At 62.1% G+C, this 15,523-nt stretch overlaps 2 protein-coding genes across 4 annotated transcripts; both read right to left on the bottom strand.

Annotated features, from left to right (window-relative positions):
* Nucleotides 1–1,593: 1,593 nt before the first annotated feature.
* LOC141998127 (TNF receptor-associated factor 2-like) lies at nt 1,594–7,585 on the bottom strand. 2 transcript variants are annotated; one of them, XM_074970764.1, is made up of 6 exons: nt 7,563–7,585; nt 4,361–4,554; nt 4,055–4,109; nt 3,609–3,707; nt 2,722–2,835; nt 1,594–2,325 (listed from the first exon to the last, which is right to left on the bottom strand). In XM_074970764.1, exons 2-6 carry the CDS (start codon nt 4,552–4,554, stop codon nt 1,654–1,656), a joined length of 1,134 nt encoding a protein of 377 aa, XP_074826865.1. In that variant the 5' UTR covers nt 7,563–7,585; the 3' UTR covers nt 1,594–1,653. The 2 variants fall into 2 exon arrangements, with proteins under 2 accessions (XP_074826865.1, XP_074826866.1); XM_074970765.1 differs by lacking the exon at nt 7,563–7,585 and having other exon boundaries at nt 4,361–4,670.
* NFKBIL1 (NFKB inhibitor like 1) lies at nt 7,568–14,000 on the bottom strand. 2 transcript variants are annotated; one of them, XM_074970767.1, is made up of 5 exons: nt 13,924–14,000; nt 12,646–12,932; nt 12,137–12,249; nt 8,587–8,701; nt 7,568–8,181 (listed from the first exon to the last, which is right to left on the bottom strand). In XM_074970767.1, exons 2-5 carry the CDS (start codon nt 12,920–12,922, stop codon nt 7,595–7,597), a joined length of 1,092 nt encoding a protein of 363 aa, XP_074826868.1. In that variant the 5' UTR covers nt 12,923–12,932; nt 13,924–14,000; the 3' UTR covers nt 7,568–7,594. The 2 variants fall into 2 exon arrangements, with proteins under 2 accessions (XP_074826868.1, XP_074826869.1); XM_074970768.1 differs by having other exon boundaries at nt 8,587–8,698.
* Between the last annotated feature and the right edge of the window lie 1,523 nt (nt 14,001–15,523).

Below are 15,523 nucleotides of genomic sequence, written 5' to 3'. Positions count from 1 at the left end.
CAGACCCTGGGCCCCCCTACCCTGGTCTCCTGCCTCCTCCCTCCCACCTGGGTCAGACCCACAGGCCCATTTACCCTGGTATCCTGCCTCCTCCTTCCCCCCCCCCGGGTCAGATCCTGGGCCCATCTACCCTGGTATCCCGCCTCCTCCCTCCCACCCCACCCCGGGTCAGACCCTGGGCCCCTCTACCCTGGTTTCCCGCCTCTTCCCTCCCACCCCCGGTCAGACCCACGGGCCCATCTACCCTGGTCTCCCGCCTCCTCCCCCGGTCCCGTTAAAAGCAGAGGCTGATCCGTGTTAATGGCTGGCCTGGAAATATTGGTCTCTGCTGCCACCGCGTGGCCGTTCCGCAGAACTGCAACTTACACCCCCCGCGTGCGCCTGCAGAGCCCAGCCAGGAGCGTCTGCCCCCGGCCCCATTGCCCCAGGGGGGTGCTAGGGGCCTGGGCTGCGGGGTGGGGGGGGAGGCAGCTGGGAGCAGTGCCGGGCGCTGGGCTGCAGGAGGCGGGAGGCAGGAAGGTCGGGGGTAGGGGCAGCAGGGGGCGCTGGGCTGCGGGGGCATGGGGCAGCAGGGGGAGCCCAGCAGGGGCAGCAGGAGGCGCAGGGTAGCAGGGGGCTGCAGGTGGCAGGGGGCGGCAGGGGGAGCCCAGCAGGGGGCACTGTGCCCGGGCAGTCCGGGCGCTGAGCCGGGCACTGTGACAAGGGCAGTCACACAAGTGATGCAGAGAGATTTTTATTACAATATCGCACAATAAATAAACCAGACGCTGGCGATCAATACGGGGCGAGGTGGCAGGACGGGTCCTGGGCCAGCGGCTGCGCTAGGGGCCCTAGTGATTGTGCTTCACACACACAGACAGACAGACACGCTCACACACACGAGAAGTGCGCATTACATCCCATCTTGCACGGAGCCCCACAACGGCCGCGCGCCCAGAGCCCCGTCTCGGCTCCAGGACCGGGGTGGGGGGTGGGGTCTCACGGCAGAGCAGCGGAGCTGCCCCCGGTGGAGTCTCCCCGCCCCGGACTCCCCCTTCCCGCGGGACCGGCTCTGCCCAGGGGCACCAGCAGCCGGCCCATGAATACATAAATAGATAAATAGAGAATTCAGCGCTTCGATAAACCCGCAAACGCCGCCTTCCCGCAGCATGGATCGTTAGTAACGGTAATAAATTATCATAAATTATCAGAGAAGCACAATAACCGAGCAGCTTATCCTCTCCTCCAGCCACCTGCACAAAGAAGACAGGCCCTGCTTCGCAGTGAGGGTCTCCCCTCCAGTGACTCGAACAGACCAGCCCCCTGCTTAGCTCCCCCATCTCCCCCCACACAGCCCAGTCCCCGCTGAGCACTGGGATCTCAGGTGTGAGGTCTCCCAGCTGGGATCAGAACAAGCCCAGCCCTGCTTAGCTTCCAGAGCCTAATAAGCGCTGCGTGTACTAAGCCACAAGGGCACCTCCTGCTGCAGTCGCCTTTGGCAGCTGGAAGGTTTCCAGGCCGCTAACGTGCAAGGCAGGATGTTTCTAAGGCTTCGGAGGGAGAGCTGGAGGGTGGTAGGGGGCAGCACCGGGGGGCAGGGCTTTAGGGGGGCTGAGGGAGGAATAGGAAGAGGCAGGAGGGTATGGAGGCAGAGGAACCCCTCGCCCCCAAAGCTCACACCCCCGTCCCGGACGTGTCCACCACCACCTTGACGTAGAGGGTGTCGTCTTTGAGGTAGTTTTGGAGCTGTCCGTGGGGGGCAAAGAGGGGGCTCCCGCTAGCCACGTTGAGCTGGCCCTGGGGCTGCTGGAAGGACGTGCTGCAGGGGTCAGGGGCGAAAGTCTCCCTCAGGGCCGGCCTCTTCCGCCAGGGATCCAGGAGGTAGAAGGTGACCTTGCGGAGGAAAGGCCAAGGCAGGAGATCATCATAGGGCCCCTTGGCCAAGGCCATGAACAGTGACAGGTGAGTCCCCTGGCCGGCCCCATCCCCGTCTGGGTAGAGCCGGAGGCAGAGCCGGTAGCCGAAGGGGTGGGTGGCGAAGACCGAGGAATAGATGGACGTTCTCCTCCCGGCCTTGGCCTCCCCCAGCAGCTTGGAGAACCCTTGGAGCTTCCACACCAGGGTCCCGTCGGCGCTGGCCAGCTCCGGGGACGCAGCTGCGGCTCCCCGAGCCCCGTGGGAGCAGCCAGACGGCTCCGTGGAGACCCCCGGGGACGGCTGGTCCTGGAGGCCCCGGCGCTGGAGAGCTTGCATGGCACCGGCCTGGCTCCAGAGCTCCTGGCGCAGGGAGGTCACCATAACCTCCAGCTGCTCTATCCTCCGCTGGAGATCCAGGGGCGGGGCGTCCTGGGGGAGGATGGGAGAGGGGTCAGCTCCCATCTGGCTACCGCCCTGTACATCTGGCTGGGCTCCCCTGCCCCCCTGCACATCTGGCTGCACACTGCTTCCCCTCAGCCCCCCAGGCTGCACATCTGGCCACAAGCTCCCCCCTCCCCTTGCACATCCGGATGGGCTCCCCACCCCCCGCACATCTGGCTGCAAACTACTTCCCCTCAGCCCCCCCAGCCTGCCCGTCTGGCTAGCTCCCCAAACATCTGGCCACTAGCTTACATCTCCCCTTCCCCCTTGCACATCTGGCTGCCCCCCCTCCAAACATCAGCCTACATCATCCTCCCCTCTCCACATCTGGCCACCAGGCCTCCTTCTTTCCCCTGCACATCTGGTGGCTGCCTTGTGACTCACCATCTGGGAGTTCCTGCCCCCCCGGGGGACACCTGTCATCACGTGGACCTCCAGGTCCTTCGGAGCTGACTTCTCCTCTGGGCCGGGACTCACGGCTGGGGGGCAGAGGTGCTCCTGCAGCGGGAGAGAGGAGAGGGTTAGAGGATGGGGGGTGTGGGGAGGGGGCAGTGTAGCAGGACGAGGCTGGCCTGGGGGAGGGGAGAGGCAGGGGATCAGGGGGGTAGAGGGAAAATTGGGGGGGGTTAAGGGGACTGCAGCGAGGGCCGTGGGGGTGGTGCCGTGGGGGTCAGAGGGAGAGGGAATGGAGTCTGGAGGGAGCAGCAGTGGGGGGTGCCATGGGAAGGGGGAGAGTCTAGGGTGTGGTGATGGGAGATGGGGCCTGGCCACATCGATGGGGGCCCTGCGGAGAGAGACAAGCAGTGAGGTTAAAAAGGGGAACTGGCCCTTTAAGAGCTCCAGCCTGCCATTCCCAGGGATGGCCACCAGGGGGCACAACTGCACCATCAATACAGTCCCAGAGCAGACGTGGGCCTGGCTGGCTCAGGGGGGCGGGGAACGGGGCATGGGGCCTGTCCCCTCTAGGGGGCGCCAGCTCCCATCCGGCCCCAGGGCGGGGCCTGGCTGGCTCAGGGGGCGGGAATGGGGCAGGGGCCTGTCCCCTCTAGGGGGCGCCAGCTCCCATCCGGCCCCAGGGCGGGGACTGGCTGGCTCAGGGGGGCAGGGAATGGGGCAGGTGCCTTTCCCCTCTAGGGGGCGCCCGCTCCCATCTGGCCCCAGGGGGGGACTGGCTGGCTCAGGGGGGCGGGAAACGGGGCAGGGGCCTGTCCCCTCTCGGGGGCATGGGCCCCGATCTGGGGCTGGGGTGTGTCTGTGTCCCGGGTTCTCACCAGGTAGGACGCCAGGGTCCCCATCCAGCTGCAGCTGGCTCTGGGGCAGGTCACGGCCGTGCTGAGAGCGTCTTTCTCGGCCGCTCGGTCCTTGTGAAACTGAGGAAGGAGAGAAAAGAATCAGTGAATCCACAGCGCTGCCGGAGCCCCCCACTCCCGACCCGCAGCCCCCTGCCCCCCCCAGCCCTGCCGGTGCCCCTCACTCCCGACCCGCAGCCCCCTGGATCCCCCTGCCCTGCCGGTGCCCCTCGCTCCCGACCCGCAGCCCCCTGCGCCCCCCCAGCCCTGCCGGTGCCCCTCGCTCCTGACCCGCAGCCCCCTCCCCCCAGCCCTGCTGGAGCCCCTCACTCCCGACCCGCAGCCCCCTGCCCCCCCCAGCCCTGCCGGTGCCCCTCACTCCCGACCCGCAGCCCCCTGCCCCCCCCAGCCCTGCCGGTGACACTCACCTGGTTGGGGCTCAGTCTCTTGCTACAAACGCAGCAGGTCACCTTGTCTGTGTCCCTGTGAGGAGACAAATCCCGTCACCAGAGTTCAGCGCAGCCCCCCCCCCCCCCACGGCGGGGACACGGGTTAGACGGGGCCCGGCTGCTTACAAACATGTCAGAGACAGACCCCCTCCCGGTGCCCCCCACTCCCGACCCGCAGCCCCTGCCAGCCCAGCCCTGCCGGTGCCCCCCACTCCCGACCCGCAGCCCCTGCCCCCCCACCCTGCCGGTGCCCCTCACCCCCACCCGCAGCCCCCCGGCGCTCACCCCAGCAGTCGCGGGACGCAGGCCGTGCAGTACCGATGGCCGCACTCTGTCTGCTGGGGCCGGATGAGCAGGAAGCCACACGCCGAGCAGAGCAAGCCGGAGCCCCGGGCAGGATCCACAGGCCTGAGGCCTGCCCCGAACTTCACCATGGTCCCCCCCGGGATGGGCGGCTGGGCGCTGGCGATGGGAGACATCTGCTCGGGGCGGGACGGGTGCGGGGTTTATATGGCACCGGGCGGGAATTCCTGCCCGTGAGTCACCCTGTCCCAACCCAGCTGTGATGTGAGCAGAACGACGCCAGAGCCTTCCTCTTGGGTCATCCTGACCGGGAGCGAGGGGTGTGACGGGGGTGTGTGGAGGAGAGACGGGGTGGGGCAAAGAGAGAAAGAAAACAAAGACAAGAAGAAAGAATGAAGAAAAGAAAAGGGAAAAGGAAAGAAAATGGATAGAAGCAAGCAAGCAAGAGGGAAATTAAAGGATAGAAAGAGAAAACTGATAAAAATGGAGGAAAGAAAGAAAAATCCCAAAGACAAATGGATAGAGAGAGAAAGAAAAAATGGATAGAAATAGAAATAAAATGGGTGCAAATAAAAAGGGATAGAAAATAAGGATAGAAAGAAACAAACTGAGAAAGAAAACCATGAGTTAAGGAACAAGGGGAGGAAAGAACAAACGTCGGAACGAGGGAATGAAAGGATGAGAGAAGAAAGGGACAAAGAGTGAATGAAGGAATAAATGAACGAGCGGGGCACACGTGAGGGAACGAAGGGCTGCGTGAAAAAAGAAAGAGGGAGGGAAAAAGGCGGGAAAGAAAAAAGGAACCAGAGGATGAAGGCGGGAAAGGAGGAAAGGAAAGGAAAGAAGGAAGGAATGAGTCAGTGAAAAAAGAAAAGAACGAGCGAATGCGCGAAGGAAAGAAATCGGATGAAGAAAACTGAAGGAGGGAGTGAGGGAAAACCCGAGGAACTGAAGGAGGATGAAGAGACGAGGGAAGGAGAGACAGAACGAGGCAAAGGAGGAGAGACCGAAGGGATGGACGGCCGAGGAAGGGTGGGGGGGAGAGAGAACTGCAGACAGACGGGAAGAGAGGACACGGAGGAGGGACGGGCAGGGTCGTCTGGTGCCAGCCGGGCAGGGCTGGGAGCCGGGGTTGAGCCCGGGAGCAGCCGTCCACGTCGGGCCGCTCCCCAGAGACACTCGCACGGGGACAGTGTCAGTGTGGGGTTCTGAGGGGATGGGGGCTCGGGGCCCCTCACTCCCGACCCGCAGCCCCCTGCCAGCCCGGCTCTGCCCCCCCCAGCCCTGCCGGTGCCCCTCACTCCTGACCTGCAGCCCCCTGCCAGCCCAGCCCTGGCCCCCCACAGCCCTGCCGGTGCCCCTCACTCCCGACCTGCAGCCCCCTGCTAGCCCAGCCCTGCCCCCCATGCCCTGCCGGTGCCCCTCACTCCCGACCCGCAGCCCCCTGCCAGCCCGGCTCTGCCCCCCCCAGCCCTGCCGGTGCCCCTCACTCCTGACCCGCAGCCCCCTGCCAGCCCAGCCCTGGCCCCCCACAGCTCCGCCGGTGCCCCTCACTCCCGACCCACAGCCCCCTGCCAGCCCAGCCCTGCCCCCCCAGCCCTGCTGGTGCCCCTCACTCCTGACCCGCAGCCCCCTGCCAGCCCAGCCCTGGCCCCCCACAGCCCTGCCGGTGCCCCTCACTCCCGACCTGCAGCCCCCTGCTAGCCCAGCCCTGCCCCCCATGCCCTGCCGGTGCCCCTCACTCCCGACCCGCAGCCCCCTGCCAGCCCGGCTCTGCCCCCCCCAGCCCTGCCGGTGCCCCTCACTCCTGACCCGCAGCCCCCTGCCAGCCCAGCCCTGGCCCCCCACAGCTCTGCCGGTGCCCCTCACTCCCGACCCACAGCCCCCTGCTAGCCCAGCTCTGCCCCCCCAGCCCTGCCGGTGCCCCTCACTCCCGACCCACAGCCCCCTGCTGGCCCAGACCTGCCCCCCAGCTCTGCCGGTGCCCTTCACTCCCGACCCGCAGCCCCCTGCCAGCCCGGCTCTGCCCCCTCCCAGCTCTGCCGGTGCCCCTCACTCCCTCCGGAGGAGTTTGAGGTGGTGGGAAGGATGGAACCAGAGGGGCGTGGAGGACCGGGTGGGGGGTTGTGGGGGGGCACTGGGGGACATTGACCCCAGAGAAGCTCATGGCCTCCCCTCCCCCTGGTCTCAGGCCGCTCTGTGCCCGGTACGGGACGTGGGGAGCCTGCGTCATCCCCGGCCAGATGGCGACTCCGGGACGTTCACTTCCCCTCCCCGGCTTCCAAGGTCACGCGAGGGAGGAGACCGCAGGGCCAGAGCCATGGGGCTGGGAGAGACACTGACCCCAGCCCTGCCGGTGCCCCTCACTCCCGACCCACAGCCCCTGCTAGCCCAGCCCTGCCCCCCCAGCCCTGCCGGTGCCCCTCACTCCCGACCCGCAGGCCCTGCCCCCCCAGCCCTGCCGGAGCCCCTCGCTCCCGACCCGCAGCCCCCTGCTAGCCCAGCCCTGCCCCCCAAGCCCTGCCGGTGCCCCTCACTCCCGACCCGCAGGCCCTGCCCCCCCAGCCCTGCCGGTGCCCCTCACTCCCGACCCGCAGCCCCTGCTAGCCCAGCCCTCCCCCAGCTCTGCCAGAGCCCCTCACTCCCGACCCGCAGCCCCCTGCCCCCCCCAGCCCTGCTGGTGCCCCTCACTCCCGACCCGCAGCCCCTGCCAGCCCAGCCCTGGGCTTCCCCCCGCCCCCAGGCTCTGTGGGTTTGCTGAGGGCTGCTCCCTTCGTCACCCGCCTGGGAACTGGGGCCCGGCTCTGGCCGCAGGCCCAGCGGCTCCTAGTTACCAAACTCTGAGAACGAGACATTGAGCAAGAGGAGCAGGAGGCCGATTGCAGGGGGAGGGGAAGGGGATGTTCTGTGCTTGGGGCAAGGAATTGTGGCGCAGGGTGGGGTGAAGTTAGGGGAATAGGCAGCCCCCGCTCCTGTAACCCCCCTCCCACAGCCGGGGAGAGAACCCAGGAGTCCTGGCTCCCAGCCCCCCCGCTCTAATCACCAGCCCCCACTCCCCTCCCAGAGCCGGGGAGAGAACCCAGGAGTCCTGGCTCCCAGCCCCCCCGCTCTAACCACCAGATCCCCCTCCCCTCCCAGAGCCGGGGAGAGAACCCAGGAGTCCGGGCTCTATACAAGAACCGACCCTTTATTGACACAGCTGCGTGCGTGTTCCTGTTACTTGGCCGCCTCGGCCAGCCTGTTGAGCTCCTGGGACAGGGCCGTGACCGTGGCCAGGATCCGGCGCCGGTCCAGTTCCGCCAGCCGCCCCCCGCAGCGCTGGGCGAATTTATCCGGGTGCCACAGGGCCTGCTGGTGCCGGAGCCGGCGGCGGTAGGCGCCCACGTCCGAGGGATCCGTGCCTAGCATGGCGACAGCGGCCATCTCCGCCACGGTGCCCGTGGGGCTGGGCCACGGGATGTCCCCGTAGCACAGGGGGCGGGTGGCATCGGGGGCGAAGACGCGGGCGCAGCCCTCCTGGTAACGCTGCCGCTTGGCTTCCCGCAGCTCCTCCTTCTTGGTGCGGGCACGTTCCCGGTACAGACGAGACTCTTCCTCCAGGGGGCGCTGGGAGGTGTGGGGCGGGGGATGCGCGGCTCCATTGTCGGGGACCTGAGGGCCAGGCCCCGCCCTCTGGGGGCCAGGCCCCGCCCTCTGAGGGCCAGGCCCCGCCCACTGGCAGTCTTTCCGCCTGTATTCCCGTGCCATGCGCTCTGCCCACTCCTCGTAGGGTTCTGGGTCCGGGTGGGCCGTGCAGAAATCCTCTGGGGATGGGGGGAGAGACGAGGAGGGTGGCGTTAGGTGAGAATTTCCCCTGTAGGGGGCACCAGGGCTGATCTGACACTGCCTGGCTCAGGGGGGGAGGGGAATGGGGCAGGGGCCTGTCCCCTCTCGGGGGTGCCAGCTCCCACCCGGCCCCAGGGCAGGGACTGGCTGGCTCGGGGGGGTGGGGGGGGAATGGGGCAAGGGGTCTGTCCCCTCTAGGGGGCGCCAGCTCCCACCCGGCCCCAGGGCGGGGACTGGCTGGCTCAGGGGGGCTGGGAATGGGGCATGGGGTCTGTCCCCTCTAGGGGGCGCCAACCCCAATCCGGCCCCAGGGCGGGGGCTGGCTGGCTCAGGGGGCTGGGAATGGGGCCTGTCCCGTCTAGGGGGCCATGCAGGGTCCCTACCTTCGTAGCGCCAGATCTCCTGGTATTCATCTTGGCATTCCCCGAGGAGCTTCTGGCGCCATTCCCAGTCCCTGTTCCGCTCCCCGTCGCTCTCCTCAGATTCCTCCGGGGGCTGCTGCGGAGAGTCATCGGGCATCAGAGAACCAGCACGGGCTGGGACGTCGCCGTCACGCCTGGCCCCCGCGCTGAGGCAGGGCCCAGCCAACCTAGACCAGCCCTGACAGGGGTTTGGCCAACCTGGTCTTAAACCTCCCGGGACGGGGATCCCGCGACCCGCCCGTGGACGCCGATTCCAGAGCTCAATTCCCCTTAGAGTTAGGAAGATTTTCCTGGTATCTAAACGAAAGTGCCTTTGGTGCGGATTAAGCCCGTTACGTCGTGTCCGGCCTCCAGCGAACGTGGGGAACCATCGATCCCCGGTCCCTTTACACCAGCCCTGAACGTATTTGTAGACTGTTCTCAGGTTCCCGCATCACTCTTCTTTTCTCCAGACTAAACGTGCCCCGTTTTCTAACCTTTCCCCCTAGGTCAGGGCGTCTAACCCTTCACTCATTTTTGTTGCTCTTCTCTGGCCTCTCGCCAATTGTCCCCCTCTTTCCTAGAGCGTGGCTCCCAGAACTGGACCCCAGTTGGGGCCTCACCCGTGCCAAGCAGAGCCGGACATTTACCTCCTGTGTATTACACACGACACTCCGGTTAACACACCCCTGAATAAGAACGGCCAGACTGGGTCAGACCAAAGGCCCATGGAGCCCAGTGTCCTGTCTTCCAACAGGGGCCAGTCCCAGGTGCCCCAGAGGGAATGCACAGAACAGGGAATCACCAAGTGACCCACCCCCTGTGGCACCGTTCCCAGCTTCTGGCGAACAGAGTGATGTCAGCCTTTTGATTTCCTTTGTAACCCGTTCTGACGTCGATGCCTTTCCTCTTGAACTCACTTAAAATCGATCGTTCTGCAGCTAATAAACTTGTTTTACCGTTTTCTCTAAACCAGTGTGGATTTTGATCGCAGTTTTGGGGGATCTCTACTTCGGATCACAGGCTGGTGCGAAATCATTACCCAGCTTTGGAATGATGGACTGATTACGGGCTTACCCTGTCCAGGAGCGGGCCTTGCATGCTACAGATGTCAAACTAACAGGCCTATAGTTACCCGGATCACTTTTCTTAAAAATAGGAACTATGTTAGCAATTCTCCAGTCATACGGTACAACCCCTGAGTTGACAGATTGATTAAAAATTCTTGCTAATGGGCTTGCAATTTCATGTGCCAATTCCTTTAATATTCTTGGATGAAGATTATCTGGGCCCCCCGATTTAGTCCCATTAAGCTGTTTGAGTTTCACTTCTACCTCAGATATCGTAATATCTACCTCCATCTCCTCATTCCCCTTTGTCATGCTACCATTATCCCTAAGATCCTCTTTAGCCTTATTAAAGACTGAGGCAAAGTATTTGTTTAGATATTGGGCCATGCCTAGATTATCCTTGATCTCCACTCCATCCTCAGAATCATCAAGTGATCCATCCCCTGTCGCCCATTCCCAGCATCTGGCAAACAGAGGCTAGGGACACCATCCCTGCCCATCGTGGCTAATAGCCATTGATGGACCTGTCCTCCATGAACTTATCTAGTTCCTTTTTGAACCCTGTTCTAGTCTTGGCCTTCACAACATCCCCTGGCAAGGAGTTCCACAGGTTAACTGTGCATCGGGTGAAGAAATACTTCCTGTTGTTTGTTTTAAACCTGCTGCCTATTAATTGCATTGGGTGACCCCCAGTTCTTGTGTTATGAGGAGGAGTAAATAACACTTCCTTATCTACTTTCTCCACACCAGTCATGATTTTATAGACCTCTGTCATATCCCCCCTTAGTCGTCTCTTTTCCAAGGTGAAAAGCTCCAGGCTTATTAATCTCTCCTGTCAGCTCTGTGTTCTTGGGGAACCAGGGCGCAGTATCCAGCCTGTCTGACTCACGAAAAGACCCCCCCACCTCAGCCTCTACTTGAACCAAAGCCGATCAGAAGACAGACTTACAAAAAGCAATAAAAAGGCCGAGGGAGACACACCTAAACCCCTGGGACAAGAGTGACAGGATTAAGGAAACTCCCTTGGCCTCATTTGCATCGAAGATGGGACAGGGAGGCATCCCCATTAGCATACAGATTGGAGAACAGAGACTCCGAGGAAAGAACCGCACTGAACTCTGGGACCAGAAAAGCAGGGAAGCAGTGCATGATGGGGGATCTCTGCTCCAGATGTTAATGAACCCACACTTGCACACACCCAGCTCAGTAGTTATCAGACCAATTCTAGTCATGAATCCCTTACTGGTATCCAAAACAGTGACGCTCCCTAATTGCATTGTGGGTTCCCTCCAAGGAACACGGCCCACAGCCGGGAATGAACAGCTCCCATGGTCTAGCCTGAACAAAACACCTTTGGGATCCTCCCTTGTTTACACATCAACAAATCTAGTGTCTCCCTTGAACCATGGTTCTTTCCCTACAAAAACCCCAACCCACGCTCAAGGAAGTGCTCTGATGCCTGGATCCAAAAGCTGCATCCGTTCCACCGAGACTTCATCTTCTCCTGAGTGATCGTGCGGGGGGCTCTGCCTGATTCCAGCACCCCGGACCCTCAGCTACCACCGCCACCGGGGACCCCCTGATAGATTCAAGCTTCACGGAGTGGTGAGAACCCAGCTCTCTCTCTCTAGATATAGGCTTCTGACCCTGACTTGTGGGATCAGTTATAGTTTTCTAAACTTGACTTTTATAATCAAATTTAAGTTAGATTTAATATAGTAACTGTTTTGTTTGTTTGGCTCCTCTATGGTTATTACCTGGCAATAAATAACTTTCATGGTTAAGCTGGTTGCTTCTCTCTCTCTATCCCCCCCTCGTGGGTGTTTTTTGGCTTCCTCATTTGCTCTGCGGCAACGCTCCTCGTACCTCAGCTAAAAGATCCCTGCAGCGCCCAAAACTCCTGAGGGGTTTGCTCATCCAGTGGGTTACAACGTGAAAGTGGGGACAGGGACGTGCTGAACCCGGGGCATGTGAGGGTGGCAGCTTGGAGGTGCTGCTCGACCCAGCCTGCCGAGGCCAGGAGCATCTAAGGGGTCAGCTTGGGAGCGCTGATTAACCCGGCCCTCTCAGACGCGCTCTGTTAATGTGCGTGTGTTTGTCTGATTCTGGGGCTGGAGGAACCCAGCCCTGGGGAACCCCGGTCCTGCAGGGTAGCGCCATTGGGAGGGAACTTGCAGCGGGGAGAAGTAAAACTCCGTATGAACACAAGCGACACGTTGATAGAAGTACAGACCTCCCCCCCCGAAAAGAATAACCCTAATAAATGAGCCTACCCCAAAGTAATGAGCAAATCTGGTAACAACCCCCTACTGAGCCCCCCCTGCCCCGCTCCCTGCAGCGCAGACCCCGAGCACTGCCCTAGGGCACTGGGGCCAGCACTGACTTGGCAGGGGAGAGCGCCTCCTACCGAGCCCCAACCGGCTCCTTCCAGCACAGCACCCCCTGGCGGACCAGATCGGTACCTGCTCCTCCTTCATGGGCCCCAGAAGGTCCCTGGGCGTCTCCCCGGCCCGGTTCCGGATCCCCATGGCCCGAGGGCAGTGGCTCTGCAGGCTGGCAAAGAGGACTTTGTACACTGGAGAGGGAGAAAGGGAGAGGTTAATGGTGCCCCCTGGAGGGAGCAAATGCCATCCTGGACGCCTGGGTCCCCAGCCCCCATCGTCGGCTATGCCCCCCAGACTCCCGTTCCTGGGTTTTCCATTCCATGTCCAGGTCTCTCCCGCTTTCCTGGGGTTGGGAACTCGGTAGCACCCCCTAGTGGCCAGAGACCTGCACTACAGGTTGCATCTGAAAGAAGAGTGGGGTCTAGTGGTTAGAGCAGGGGGGTGCTGGGAGCCAGGACTCCTGGGTTCTATCCCTGGCTCCCATTGCTTCCCCCCGCCAGTGGTATCCTCGAAGCACTGCAGCCCAGAGGTGAGGCCTGGGTTCAAATCCCTTCCCCCCGGCTGGGATTTAAAGGGCCGGTGCTCACCGTTCTTGCCCTTGCGGGCGGCCTGCCGGGCGGCGTGGTGCAGGGCCGTGTCTCCTTGCCAGTCCTGGAGGGCGGGGTTGGCTCCGTGGCCCAGGAGGATCTGGGCAGCCATGGGGTCTCGGTGGGCGCAGGCATAGTGCAGGGGGGGACGGCCCTTGTGCCCCCCTGGCTGGTCCAGGTCCAGCAGCTCCCGGTGGCGGGTGAGGAGCGAGCGCAGCCGGCGGTGCCGGCCAGACTCCACATAGCGCCAGAGGCGGCGCTGGTGCCGCGAGGCCATGGGGATGGGCCTGTGCGTTGGAGGGGGAGATGGGGTTAGAGACACCAGCTGCTACTCATCTCCCTGATCACCCCACATCCCCCTTGCTGACCCAAGACTCCCCCATCATCCTTCCTGCCTACCCCCTGCCAAGCCGTAGGCCACCCATGTCCGCCTTGCCCATCCCTGCCCCCCGATCTCCATGTTCCCCTTGCCCACCCCCTGCTCCCAGATCCCCCTGCCAACCCCTAGAGCCCTCCTGCCCCCCAAATCCCTTCTGAGGGCCCCCAAGTTCTCCTTGCCCATCCCTGCCCCACAGAATCCCCCTGCTGACCCCCCACATCCTCCGTATCCCCCATGCCCACCCCCTGCCCTCAGAACCACCCAGCATCCCTCCTGCCCACCCCTGCCCCACACAACCCCTCTTGCTGACCCCCTGCCAATCCCCAGATCCCCCCTGCCCCCCAAAATCCCTTCTGAGGACCCCCAAGTTCTCCTTGCCCATCCCTGCCCCACAGAATCCCCCTGCTGACCCCCCACATCCTCCGTATCCCCCATGCCCACCCCCTGCCCTCAGAAGCACCCAGCATCCCTCCTGCCCACCCCTGCCCCACACAACCCCTCTTGCTGACCCCCTGCCAATCCCCAGATCCCCCCTGCCCCCCAAAATCCCTTCTGAGGACCCCCAAGTTCTCCTTGCCCATCCCTGCCCCACAGAATCCCCCTGCTACCCCCACATCCTCCGTATCCCCCATGCCCACCCCCTGCCCTCAGAACCACCCAGCATCCCTCCTGCCCACCCCTGCCCCACACAACCCCTCTTGCTGACCCCCTGCCAACCCCCAGATCCCCCCTGCGCCCCAAAATCCCTTCTGAGGACCCCCATGTCCCCCTTGCCCATCCCTGCCCCACTAGATCCCCCCAGCAAACCCCCAGAGTCCCCGGGCACTGCTCCTCCTCCTCCCAGCCCCCCACCCCGTCCTCACACCCCAGACCCTCCCCCCCCGGGCCGCGGTACCCACCCGGAGCCGCTGGCGGGGGGGATGTTAATCGATTGTTGAGTTCGGCACCACCGGGGGAAGGGGAAAACGCCAGGACCGGAAGTGGGGCAGAGGAAGGGCGGAAGTAGGACGGAAGTGACCTCATACCTGCCACTGTGGAGGGAGAGGGGGTTCGTCCACTGGTGGGGCCGACCCGCCTGGGGGGAAGCGGGGACCCGGAATCGATGGATCGATTAGTCGTTAACCTGGCAACCAAGGGGGGAGGGAGGGGACTGGGAAACCGGAAGGGGAGGCAAACGAGGGGCGGAAGTGAAGCGGAAGCGGTGTCACGCCGCCTGCCACAATAGGGCATTTGCCCACAGTCCTGGTGCAAAGCCCGAGAGGGTCCGGGTGGAAAACAGGAGGCCGAAAGGGAAGGTTCTGGGAGTGTTTGGTTCTGGGTTCTGCAAAGGTTAAAAGCAGGTTGGCGGGGACGGAAGGCAGTACAGGAAGTGGGCCCAAGGCAGGGCGGAAGTGGACCGGATATGGCGTCAGGACTATAGCCATAGACGACTTGCCCACAGTTGGGTGAAGCTCTCTCGATGGTCCGGGTGGGAAAAACGAGTGGGGGGTTTCCGGGGTGGAGGGTCCAGCAGGATTTAAATGGGGGGCGGGTGAAACTGGGATTAACGCTCCAAAGGGAGGGGGAGACAGCGAAAGTGGATCTAATTGAGGGCGGAAGCAAACCGGAAGTGGTATCAACCCCTCTAACATAAACGAACGACTTGCCCATAGTTCCTTCATGGGGTCCGGGTAGGAAACAGGAGCCGCGTTGGAAGGTTCCGGGATGTATTGGGGGGGTATGAGAAAGGGAGTGAGTCTCCTTCCCCAGGCCAGAGACGATGGGGAGGTGATGGGGGGAAGGGGAGAAAAGTGGAGGAGGGACAAAAATCCCACAAAAATGATGAATACCCAAAAGGAAAAAATCAGAGACCAATTTCTCCCGATGTTTCAATTACTTCTCTACATTGTTGGTTGATTTTCCTCAGTGATTTTTATTTAGTTCCTCCTTATTTCTCTCTTTTCCCTTCTTCCCCCACTCATCATTTACAACAAATAATCTTTGCAGAGGGGACAAAATTCCAGTTTTCAGGGGAGAAAAGATTTTCATGAAAAAAAAATTGGGTTTTTTGGGGGGTGGGGGTGGAGGGAAGTGTCCCCATTTTCAGGGATTAAATGACACATTTTCATTGGGGGGGGGGGGATATCATGTTCCAGAACAAAATATCAAATTTTCAGGAAAATATCATTTTTTTTCATAGGGAAAAAAGTTGATTTTCTGAAAAGCAAAATTTCAGAAATGTTTGTAAGATTTTGGATCATGACAAGGGGACTGAAGAGAAGAGGGAAGTGAGGGAGAAAAAGCAAAAGTTTTTACCCAAACCCATTTTTTCAAAAAACTCTGAAAACAGACAATTTTTCACACAAAGAAATGATGTGAGGCTGGTCACTCAGACCAGTTCCACCACCCACACGATGCTGAGCTGGGCGAGCGTTTCTCTTCGTGCTCAGTTAGGAAGAGGGACCAGACGCTGCGTTAATTACCCCCAGCTGGTCACGCTCCACAGGGAGGCGTTGCAAT

The sequence above is a fragment of the Natator depressus genome, chromosome 14 (assembly GCF_965152275.1).
Source record: "Natator depressus isolate rNatDep1 chromosome 14, rNatDep2.hap1, whole genome shotgun sequence".
NCBI lineage: Eukaryota > Metazoa > Chordata > Testudines > Cheloniidae > Natator > Natator depressus.
Note: the sequence above shows the minus strand (reverse complement) of the source record. Positions and strands in the feature narration are given on the sequence as shown.